Source organism: Leishmania mexicana, chromosome 8 (genome assembly GCF_000234665.1).
Source record: "Leishmania mexicana MHOM/GT/2001/U1103 complete genome, chromosome 8".
NCBI lineage: Eukaryota > Euglenozoa > Kinetoplastea > Trypanosomatida > Trypanosomatidae > Leishmania > Leishmania mexicana.
Window position 1 is genome coordinate 976,676 of NC_018312.1, and position 11,730 is coordinate 988,405.

Consider the following 11,730-nt stretch of genomic DNA (forward strand, 5'->3'; position numbering starts at 1 on the left):
GTCGGAACACCCGTCGTTGCGCCTCTCCTTGGCGCCCGCGTCACCGTTATGTGCTGGCGCTGAGGGGCTTGTGCAAAGCCCGGTCAAGAAAAAGACCTCTGGGCATCCGTGTGCGTGCACTCGTGTATGTATCAATGAGTTTGCTGCTGGCCGATACGCGTCGTCACCGGACTCCTGCTGCCGCATGGCGTCAAGAGAGGGGAACAGCATTTCAGCTAATTGTGACGACGTCGCAGATGAACCGCGGTGTCCCAGGTGCTTCTGTGCCTACCTTCAGCCCACCGAAACCCACGCTGTCGGCGATGACCTGTTCAACGTCACCGTTGCCAGCAGCAACAGTGCCTGGCGCAGTCTCAGCAGTAGTGTTTACCGGTCTGCCGAGGAGTGGGGCGTCTTGTGGACACAAGTGTTCCCCCTTCACATCTCCGTCTACCTCTGCGTGAGAGACGTGATCGAGGTCTCACAAGTCTGCCGGATGGCGCACAGCGCAGTGCAGCAGACGTGGGTCTGGCGGTCGCTCGCAGAACACCACCATTCTATCCAGCCAGCTGCGCTCGAGCGGACATTTTCGATGGCTGCTCGGCAATGGGGTGAGGAGAGACCGACCGAGACGCCGCAGCGCTTGCGCGCATGCAGCCCTCTGCCTCTGCTGACTGGGACGAATCGCCGTACTGCTCAGCGCAGCCTGCATTTCCGGGCCGAAACAACCGCCCACACAGCCACCGGGGACGACGAGGACGCATCCACCGAGGAGGCAGAAACGGACGAGCTCGACACTCTCTCCGACGAAGAAGCTGCACGCGAGCTTGACACAACGCAGTTGCCACGGTACACGGACGCTGCGATGTCATCGTCGCCGGCGATGACCGCTGCGGGTGCTGCCTCCATTCCTGCCTTGTCCACAGCTGTAGTGGAGGAGGTGAGTTCCTCTCCCCCTCAATCTGGTCAATCTGCTCTGCAGTCTGGCACCTCCGCCCGATTCCTATGGCAGGCAACCGCCGCTGCAATGCCGTCGCCGTCCAGCCCAGTGTCGTCCCCTCCGCCTGAGGATGACGAAGCCGCAGACGCCTCAGGGGCGCCCATTGTCACACCGCTACCACACGAAGCCGCGAGGAGGGCCCCTGCGCCCTTGCTCTCGATGGTTACTGCAGCGGCCGCCACCGGATGCGGGGCGGAGCAGCCTTACATGTGTGCCCCACCACACTCAGCCGTGCTGACATCTCTCACGGAAGGTCAGTGCAGCAGTACCTTAGCCCCCAGAAATAGCGCGGGTACCTTTTCAGTCGAAAAATGGTGTGCACGGCGGTGGCCTGCGGCACAGGAGTGCCTTCCTCCGCCCTCACCGGCGCTGAATAGCTCGGTGACAGGCGCCGAGGCGACCACGGATGGCGACGCGTCGTCGCGGACTTCATTCTCTGCTGGGTCATTGCGCTGCCACCCCTCCTACGTGCTGGAGATGGCGACAGAGGTGACAGTGGACGGGGCGGCCGGTCTCAGCAGCGCTGCTCATAGTCGGCGGTTGCCTGAGCAGGTGCCCGTATCAACCGCAGCAGTCTACTCTTTTACCTTGTGTAGAGCCACTGCTGAGCGGACGGTGCTGCACAGCGCGCCGGAGTTCCCGTGGAGGGCGTTCACGCAGTACCTGCACATCAACCGCGTCCAGCGCAGCCTCTCGCAGCTGAAGGCGCTGTCAAGCATCGCGCGCGCCGAGCTGTGCCGAGGCGGTGCCTGGGACGCTGCGTACAGCGCCTTGAGTCGTGCCATTCATGTTCTCTTCCAGACTGGCAGCTGTCGCAGCGTGGAGCACCTTACACACCTGACCGAGACGCTGGTGCGACGTGCGTCGCTCTGTCGCCATCGCGGCCACCTCTACGTTCTGGCAGCCTTTACCGACTTATCGGTGGCATGGATGCTGTGCCCGGACAGCACCGCGTCCTCTGAGCTTGCGGAGCTGTGTGCTCGAAAGGAGCTGGCGCAGGAGTCGCCTGCAACGTGGCTGCAGCGGTGCAACGACGCAGCACACGTCGCAACTCCGGTGGCGCTGCTCGGCATTATCGCGCAAGTCCCGGCGCTCTTCCCTCAGAATCGTGCCCTGTGCCTCTGCAGCGCGCTCACCTTCTACATTCATGCCAAGCGGTCGCTGCGACACTCACTGACGCACCTTCTGTGCCGCGCTGCAGAGTGTATGACCCCTGGCACAGAGGAGGAGCTGCTCGTTACAGCGCTCCGCGAGGTGGCCGCCGCGCAACAGAGCAAGGAGTTAGCGAGTGCCCAGAAGGCTTGCACAACCGCCGACTACGCTTTTTCGCTGCTCCCCCTGCATGTGCGCAGCGCAGCCGAGACGCTGACGGCAGCGTGGGTGCGGGACTGCTTCCCGCCTGACGGGCCAGCGTCCACCGCAACCATCACGGACTGGGCTGACGTGGCCCCCGAGTCTCTTGCGTACATCCGCGCCACGCCGTTGGAGGTGCGCTGGCTGGCTTGGCTGGTCTGTGAGGTGAGGTGGTTCGCCTACGAAGAGCTGATGGGCCCGCTGCCGTGCCAGACGGCACTGCTGTGCATCGTGTTCGGTCCTACCACGAGCAGCCGCGCTGACGGGCTCGTGCGGCTGTCGATGCAGTACGCAAACGCTGATGTGCGCAGCGAGGACTTGCGGCCTGCCCTGCCGCACGGAACGAGCCGAGGCCACCTTGCCCAGAACCTTTTGGAGAGCGCTCTTCAGTTGCGTCCGCTGCATCCCACTGCCGCCCTCCTGCTTGCGCGCATGCACGCGCGTGACGTGGAGGGCCTGGGCAGGGCGAATACGGTGCTGACCGACAGCATTCACGCGTGGGCACAGCGCTTCAGCATGCTGGAGTTGCGCAGCTTAGCGGAGGTGAAGGTTGGCATCGCACCAGAGGACCGGCAGGCGCCGCCTGCGCGTGAGAGCGCCACCGTGCTTACCTATTTGCACCGGCGCGATCGTCGCCCGGAAGTCTGCTTCATCCCGTCGGAGCTGCTCGTGGAGCGCAGCCGGTGCCTGCATACCATCGCTGACATTGCGGAGGCGACGGAGCAGCACCCGACCCTGTCCTACCCTTACCAGATGCGTGCTGCCATGGCCATGGACCGCGGCTACCACCTTGCTGCCGTCATGGAGCTGAATCGCATCATGACGCTCACCATGGACCCGAACGACATCGCGCTGCGGGTGCGATTTCTGCAAGACGCCATCGCCATGACGTCGAGCTCGACCGAAGCGGAGGCATTAGGGACGGCATTAGGGACGGCGGCTGAGGGAGTATCAGATCTCGTCTCCGGAGGGACCGCCGCGGCTTCCGGTGGCAACGGCAGCAGCGATGGTGAACTGGCGCTGCCGTCGAGCGCGAGCACATCGCCGCTCTCGTCGCTCCAGCTTGTCCCGCTCTACCGTGCGTGGGCGGCGAAGATGTTGGGCCTTCTCACCTTGCTGCGCCTTCCAGTGTTGACGAGCCATGGCAGTCTGCAGCCACGCTCCCGCTTCCCAGGTCGAGAGTGGCTGCCAGCTCCAAGCAGCGCAGTATCCTCCACGTCTTCGGAAGGACACGTCTCGCGTGTCGCGAGCATGGCGTTTAGCGATGGCGACGACGAGGCGACGTTGATGGGCGCGGCGACCGATGAATTTGACGCCGCACATGTACTAGCCTTTCTCGAAGATTTGCTTTCACCGACTGCTGCTCCTCTCACTTTGACGGCCGTCAACAAGGGCGCTCGCACACCTGCGCACACTCGTTGAGCGGTGTTGTGTTCGTGTGCGTCTGTCTGTGTCTGCACGAGAGCACAGCTCTTCTCGCTGCATCGGCGCTGCTCTCTCGCGCACCCTCAACCCACACACGCACCCACTCACGCAGTGGTTAGCGAAGGAATGGCGAAGTCAAGTGGTGTAGGAGGTAGGCCGAAAGGTGGTGAAACGGCTTCTCAGTCTGGGAAGTAACTTACGAAGAGCTGATGAGCGCATCTCTGAGGTCGGGTCGTTTGCCGACTGTCTCGGAGGACTCTTCACTTTCTCCATGTGCTCTCTCGCTGGGGTGTGCGGGTGTACAGATGTGTCGTGCCGCCTTAGTGTCGTGGTCTATTATTCTCGTTTCCCTGTGCTCCTCTCGTAATCCGGCATAACTGCGCCTAACACTTAATGGCATCGAAAAAGGTCTACCCTGACGAAGTGGCGGACTGGCCCTGACGATTCGTAGCGCTCTTTTCGCTCACCCACCCACGCAGCCCGTTTTTATATTTCGCCGGTTGCGGTGGAGTGGGCACGTGCAGAGCGCATGCTCTCCTGTATGGGTATTGCTATCTGTGTTCACGCAGCTGGCTACCTTTCCTGATGATGATGGGCGTTTTTTTTGTGTGTTTTTTTGTTTCCCTTTGCGTTGCTCAGTGCATCAGCTTACCGTTTTTGCCGTGTGGGGGGGGGATCGTTGCCTCGCTCCATGGCCCCCTCCCCTCCCCATCCGACCGCGGCCATCCATGTCACGGCTCTCTGGTGTTGCTGACTGCGTGGTTACTTTTTCGATCTCATATCGCTGCTTGCGTCGTGTTTCTCTCTCTGTCTTGTTTCTCCCACACTCACTCGCTGAGTTTCTGGTTTCGTTTTTTTTTTTTCGTTGCTGCTGTGCTCCTTTTGTGTGTGCGGGCGCGCGTGTGGGCTCTCACAACGTTCGCACAACGGTCGGCGATGACAGCTGTGGTCACTCCCGCTCTTTCTACGACAGGGATTTCGCTTCGTGTGTTTCTTCATTTTTCCGTTGCTTTGTTTGCTTGCCTGTTTCTTCTCTCCCTTCCTTTTTTTTCTGTTCTCGCAGGCCTGCGCTCCTGCGCACACACACACACACACACACAAGCCATTCAAGGCGACACGTGTCTTGCCAGTAAGAGGCAGCTCCAACGCGAGGAGGACCGCATCACCACCACCTCGACCTTTCGGTCCTTCTCTTCCCTTCACTGTGTGCCATGCTAAGAAACGTTACCCCTGCATGCACACGCAGACGATAGACCCACCGCTCCCCCCCAAACACAGATATATATACACGGAAACGCGACCCAATCCCAGCGTCCGTGGACGTAGATAGAGGGACGCCATGCACTTGTGTCTGTAGCTGCGTGTATGTGCGCATGATTCTGTGCGGCTGCGTGTGTGTGCGTGTGCATGGTCACTTATTCCTTTCCTTCTTCGCCTTGCCCCCACCCCTTTGTGTGTGTGCTTTGTTGTTTTGTGATTGGAGTATCTCTATCTATGTATCTCTGTCTGTCTTTCATTTTCTTCATTTTTTCCCTCTTGTGCTCACTCGTCTTTGTGTTACTCCCCTTTCCTCCCAGGCCCTGCGCACACCACCCCGCTCGCGTCGTGTTTCTGTGAACGCGTGCGCCCGCCTCCTCTCTGCTGCCTCTTCTCCCCGTAGTTTCTCGTTTCTCTTGCTTGTGTCCTCTTGGGTGAAGTGCGGTGTCCGCTCTGTTTTTGTTGTTGCTTGCCGTTTGGCCCTTTCTTTCTAAGTGTCCTGGTTCTTCCGCCTTCCCTGTGCACCCTTTTCTGCTGAGCAGACGCACCACGTGTGCTGCTGTTCCTGCCACCATACCAGTGCGCTCACGCTTAGCCTCTCTCGCCCTTCTTCTCTCCCTGTCGTTGCGCACACGCAGGTGCACGTGCACACATGTGTACACACACACACACACACACATGTAACGACCGCCCATAGGCAACACGTTTTTTTCTGCTGTGTGTGTGTCTCTCTCTCCGTGTATGTGCATGTGCATGCCGCAAACGGAGGTGCTCGCTCGCTGCTGTAGGCACGTGTAGTCGATCTTGCTCCTTTCGCCTTATTTCTTCTCGCACGACTCTTCATGGGCGTCACAGGCGAAGAGAAGTAAGAGAGGAAAAGGGAGGCAGGGAGGGAGGGCCGGACACGATGAAGGCCCAGTGAGAAGAACACGCACTCCTTTGAGCATCCGCCGATTCTTTTGGTGTGCACGCTCCCATTCTGCGTCTCCTCCCACTTTCCTTGTAAGTTTGTGTTCAGGTGCGAGGGTCGGCGTGTCTTCGTGGCGTTTTTTCAAGCGTGTCTGAGCGACTCCCACGTCATCATCTCTCCGCACCGTTCGTTTTTTTTTCTTGTGCTTTTCGTTGGTTGGTTTGTTTTGGTTTTCGTTTGTTAGTCTCTGGGTTTCGCCATTCTTCCATTGAACCTCAAATCGCTTTACCTCAGCCAAGCGAGAGACGCGTTTCTCTCTTTGTTCCTTCGCTTCTCTACCGTTCTTCTCCCTGCTCCGTTCGACTCGCGACGCGTTGCGCACACGATGCGTTGTCGCCGTAGCGACGCGGACGGAGGCGGAAGAGTATGAGGATATACTCAAAATAAGAGAAGTTGAGACATACAGTTGTGGAGGAAGGGGAAGGGAGGGGGGACAGGGATAAGGAAGTGGAGAACTGCGAGCGGAGAGCAGAGCAGAGGAGAGAGACCAATCTCGCCACTCACCCAAACACCTCCCCCCCTCCCACACACACACACACACACACGCACGCATATTCAGCGATGCGGATGATGATGCGTGACTGTGTGTCTGCCCGTCTCTCTCCCTTCTGCGGTGACTTTGCCTCTCACATATGCTCCGATGAAAGGAAAACGGGGAAGGAGACGTCCACGGCGGTTTCGCGGTCGCGCCGTTCTCCCGCGGGTGTCCCCGCCACCTCCCCTCTCTGTTCGCTCTCTCTCTCCTACACGGGCGTCTCTGGAGGTGCTGTGTTTGTTTAACTCACATACCTGTTATATGCTTTACCTTCTCTCCTGTATGGTATCGTTTCGTTCTTGCCGCCTCTCTCTGACGAGGTCTCGGGTTCAGCTAGCCCTTATCTTTGTCGTTTCTTCTGTACGTTGCACATCTCAGTGTCACCCCCTCTCCCTCCACTATCCTTGCGTTTTCGTTCCCTTCGGGCATCTTTGCTTTGACTTCGGCTGCCACACACACACGGACACCGAAGACACAAGTGTGTCTTCATCTAGAGCGCGAGCAGCGTGTGTGCTTCTCTCTCGGTAGGTCTATGTGCCTGTGGATCACAGAGAAGTGGCGTAGTCCATGCGTCTGTACGTAGGAGAGGGGCCTCCCAGGGAAAATAGAATAATGCATACCACCTTAAGGAAACACGAACGGAAAAAAATAAAGGAATCAAGTGAGGGGGGGCAAGAAAATAATAATAGCTGTCCAACTCGCATGCATGCGCGATGCTGGCTCGTACGTGGTGCACGTGCGCGCCTTTCATGTCATCGGTGCTTGGACCTCCACCGCTCGCCATCCCCCTTCCGCATGCGTCACGCGTCCTCGTTCGATGTGTGAGGCTGCGTGTGGTGAGGCGTAGCACCGAACTCCTGCACACACACACACACACACGCACACACACAAATACAAAAAAAGAGAAGCATGGTGGTGGGCGACTCCCTCCCTTCTTCCCTGATGTCTAGCTCTCCCCCCTCCTCCCCCTCCCCCTCCCTCTCTCTCCTCCTGCTCTGCCACTTGCACTCGGACAAACACAGACGTGGGAAAGCAAAACAAGCACCTGCGCATAGACGCACCCCATCCCTGTACATCACAGGTCACCCTCCCGCGTAGACGCGCCGGGAGAGAGAGCCGCGGAATCTGACTTGCTGTATTGGGTGCTGTTGCCGTTATTCTGCGTGTGCGTGCGTGCGTGCAAGGCGTACGTGCAAGACGAGGCTTTGCATTCGTAGCCATCCCCAGGGGACGGTGCGCGAGGGCCCTCCTCCCTCCCGCTCTCTTCCGCATTCTCGCTCTTTGCGTTGTGTTTTCTTACGTTTTTCGCGTTGTTCCTTCCCCTGTCGTGTTCCCGTGCGTGACTTTAGAATCAACATAGTAGGCATCTTCGTTGTTACTCGCTGCTGTCCATCTCTCCTCCCTCCTTTAGTGTAGGTACGCCTCTCCCTCCCTTTCTCGCGTGTGCTTGTCGCACCTTATCATCATCTTCCCTCCTCGTGTTGTTTCTTCCTGTAACACTGTTGTGTTTCACGCCTCCGCCATCTCCGCCCTTTCGTCTTCAATACGGTGCTCAGGCAAGTGCGCACGCCTCTGTCGTGTGTGTGTTTTCCTCCGCCTTGTCGCACTTCTCGTCTGTCTGCCTCTCTCTCCCCTCCCCTCTCTTCCCCCATCTCTCTCTCCTCAGCTGCCTCGGTTTCTTTAGGGACGACTAGCGCCACCGCTGCCACTAGTAATATCGCTGGCACTCCTCCGCTCATTCCCCTTCCCTTGGGGACACGGCTGGCTTTTTCGCGTTAGCGTGCACGCTCTGTGTTTTACAGGTTTTACGATCACGGGTGGCTGCTGCATCTCTTCTCGTCCCCGAACACTTCTTGGCTGCTCTTGCTTCTCTGTGTATGTGCGCGCTTCCTCGGAGAGGGTCCGTTCTGTACTCCGTTTTTTGGCGTATCCGAGCAGCACTCGTAGGCAGTCCTCCGTCCACGTCGACGTCACTGAACTCGGAAGGAGAGAGTCAAGGCTTTTGCATCGGCCCACGTGCAACTGCAGGACATCGACCTCTGACTCCGACTCCTCTAACCCCTATGAGAAGCGCACACATAGACTGCGCTTATCTACATTTTGGGTGTGTTAGACACAGACACACCTGTGCGTCAAGGCAATAAGTAAGTAGAAGTATCGGGCAGACCGGCAGAGCACCCACCTGAGAAGTTGGACGGCACCGATTCATTCTATCGATTTTGCGCGCCAACAACACGTTCTTGTGTGTGTGTGTGTGAGCGGGGGTCTCTTTGTTGCCGCCTACGTGTAGTTGTATTAGCGAAGAAGTTAGGTTATACGTGTCGTTCTTGCTTCCCCCTTTTTTCAGAGTCCCTCGCGAGGGCAGAGCCCGCCGCTTCATCACTCGCTCACTTTCTCTATCATCTCCGAGGGAGCGGCAAAGCGAAGGTGTGCTCCGTGTGCATACCGCAACGTCAACGAGTGCGATCTCGTCGAGAGGAAAGTCAAGGGCCATCCCCCTCTCCTCCACAAGCGGACAGTTTAGGGGCGGGCAACACAGGAGCTGCTCCGATTCGTCGCCGTGCGAGGAATATATATAAGTCTCGCGCGCGCACACGCACAGCAAGTAAACAGGAAAAGGGGGGCAGGAGGGAACGGAATACCGCAGCTGCGTATTTGGGAACACGCATACCTCTCTCTCTCTCCCTCTACGGGTTTGAGTGTGCACCTCTCTCACTGTGTCTGTCTGTATCTGTGTGCGTGTGTGCTTCTGTTGCAGCGGCTGCATTAGTTGTACTTTTCGTTTTTCGTTTTTCTAGTGTGATCGGTTGTGTGCCGCCTATCTTGCACGTGTGCTGGTGTGGAGAGGAAGCGTCCACCCACTCCCCTGTTTTGGTTTCGTGTTGTGCCTCTGGTGCATGGTGCGCGCGCGCGTGTGTGTGTGTTAGTCTTTCTTTCTCTCTGTGCGGCATCGTTAGCGTAGCGAAAACCTCCCTTCCTCCTTTTCGTCTGAGCCATGTTCTCGAGAGGGGTGAATGAGGATGTGCTTAAGTCAGAGGGGCACAACGTGCCGAGGCCGATGACGGAGGTGGAGCAGGCCAACGCGGAGCCGTACAAGATGCGCTTCTGGTACAACTTCGTGGACCCGCAACATAAGAACCACCAGCGGCCTCTGGTGGATGTGTCGTCGCCGTTCAACGTGCTCGATGAGACACACCAGGCCCGCCGCTACGGTGTGCAGAAGGTAGCTGTGGGCTTCTTATCGCTCAACGAGTTTATTGGCACTCATGAGGAGGTGCCCTACACAGAGAGCCACCACACCAGTGAAATCTTCCGGCTGTGGATGGCGGGGCTGAATGTATGGTACATGAACTACTTCATAGCACGTGCACAGGTGTCCGGCAACGCAACCGGCAACCCGCGCACCAAATTTGCCTGGACGATAGCGATGATGTTAGGCATGATCCGTGTGAACATTGCCGGTTTCATTGGGGTTGGCGGCTACTTCTACTCTTACGAGTACCTCTACACGCACGGCCCGAAGCCGTTCCGCATCCGCGACCCGACTCCCAACGGATGGAAGCGAGCCTGGGATGACGGGCAGGAGTGCTACCTGCCGCGCGCAGCTGCGAGCATGTTCCCGGCGCTGGGGTATGCCTTCTTCATGGGTCGCTGGAAGAAGGCTGGTTTCTGGTTCATGGCCACGCTCTCCGCGGGGATCTATTACGAGTACGCCCGCCGCAATGTTCTGTCAGGCTCTCGGCTCTTCTACAGCTATCTGGCCAACCAGGATTCCCAGCGCCAGGCAGCCTGGGGGTCGCTGGCGCCGAACTTGAAGCATGTCGTAGACCCGGACACAAACCGCAACGAGAGCGTCGCGCAGTTCAAGTACTTTCGCATCACCTCTGGCACCCTCCAGGACACAGTCTGGAGCAACTGCACGCATGAGACCCAGCCCCTCGCCCGCGGCGGCATCAAGATCCCGAACCCGTACTTCAATTGGCGCAAGGCGCCGCAGAATTACAACGCGAAGCCGTGGAAGGTCAAGAACGATATGTGGGAGATGCCGCAGGTCCTCAACGCGCAGATGCGGAGCAGCGCGATGGATTAGATGCGGAGTTTTTAGGCGCCCACACGCACACACGCACGCAGCTTCTGGGGAGGAAGAGGAGGAGGATCCAGTCAGAATAACGGAAGTGAAACGACCCAAGGTGCTCCTGGTGATAACACCCGACACCCCTGGCAACGAAAACAAGGACAAGTAGAGATCACGAGTCGCCAGCGGCACATGAAGCGCTGGCGCTGCCGAGGCATGCGTCTGGACGCTCGCGAAGGGACGGAGGGGAGGATTGGAGAGTGGGGGGGGCGTGCGCGAGTAAGCTTCCTCGTGCTTGCTTTCCTACACGCACCATACTGTGGGCTCACGCTGGCATCACGGACTGACCGGTTGTATCGGTGATGAAAGCGGTGCATGCTGTGCAGCGCCTGCCGTGACGCTCCTGCTGCCCTGTGAGCCATCCTGCTTTGGCTTCTCTGTCGTGGAGGTGTTATCGTTTCGCCCTCCTCAGTTTTACATGTACTCTCTCTCTCTTTGGAGCCTCTGCGCTTGCGCCTGCATGGTTGTGTGCGGGTGTGGGCGCGGGCGTGCGTGTATGTGCATAGGCGTGTGTGGGTGTGTGCTTGCGACGTGAACCGATGCGCTGTTGTGGCGTGTAATGAGTTTGCCCTTGGCTCTTGCCCGCGCATGTCCTCTCCCCTCCTCCTTTATCTTTGCGGTATGTAGCCGTTCGTGAACAGCAGACACACACAAAAAACCCAAACAGGAAGGTTTTCTCATTCTGCGGCGCTGAGGATGCGAGTGCGGCCGCGTCACAGGGCGATGCGCAAACGTGAGGCGCCTGCGTGCGTTGCACCCCCTCACGTCACGCAACCGCAGAGCCACGCCGGCTGCCCATAAAGGAGTGCGGTGGTGGACCCAATGCATAAAACACGTCACAAGATGGGCTTACTGCTTTCCCTCTGTGTGCGTGCGCGCATGTTCATGTGCCCCAGCGGGTGTGCGGACTCCCTTCCCTTCCTCATGCGCCATACCGCGCTATCCGTTTCTTTATCTCGTTCACGTCTCCCCTCTCCCCCACCCCCCGATGCGCCATGAACGGTGCTGTCGCCGCTGTGCTCCTCCACCACCTGCTGCCTCTCGAAATTCCTCCTGTGCACTCTATCCTCATGACA

General features: G+C 58.5%; 2 protein-coding genes across 2 annotated transcripts; both read left to right on the forward strand.

The window, feature by feature from the left end:
- Positions 1 to 184: 184 nt before the first annotated feature.
- LMXM_08_29_0500 (hypothetical protein, unknown function) lies at positions 185 to 3,754 on the forward strand (the record flags this gene model as incomplete). Its single annotated transcript, XM_003872464.1, has 1 exon — positions 185 to 3,754. One exon carries the CDS (start codon positions 185 to 187, stop codon positions 3,752 to 3,754), a length of 3,570 nt encoding a protein of 1,189 aa, XP_003872513.1.
- Positions 3,755 to 9,514: 5,760 nt separating this feature from the next.
- On the forward strand, positions 9,515 to 10,609 carry LMXM_08_29_0490 (conserved hypothetical protein; the record flags this gene model as incomplete). The annotated part of the gene is made up of 1 exon (XM_003872465.1): positions 9,515 to 10,609. One exon carries the CDS (start codon positions 9,515 to 9,517, stop codon positions 10,607 to 10,609), a length of 1,095 nt encoding a protein of 364 aa, XP_003872514.1.
- Between the last annotated feature and the right edge of the window lie 1,121 nt (positions 10,610 to 11,730).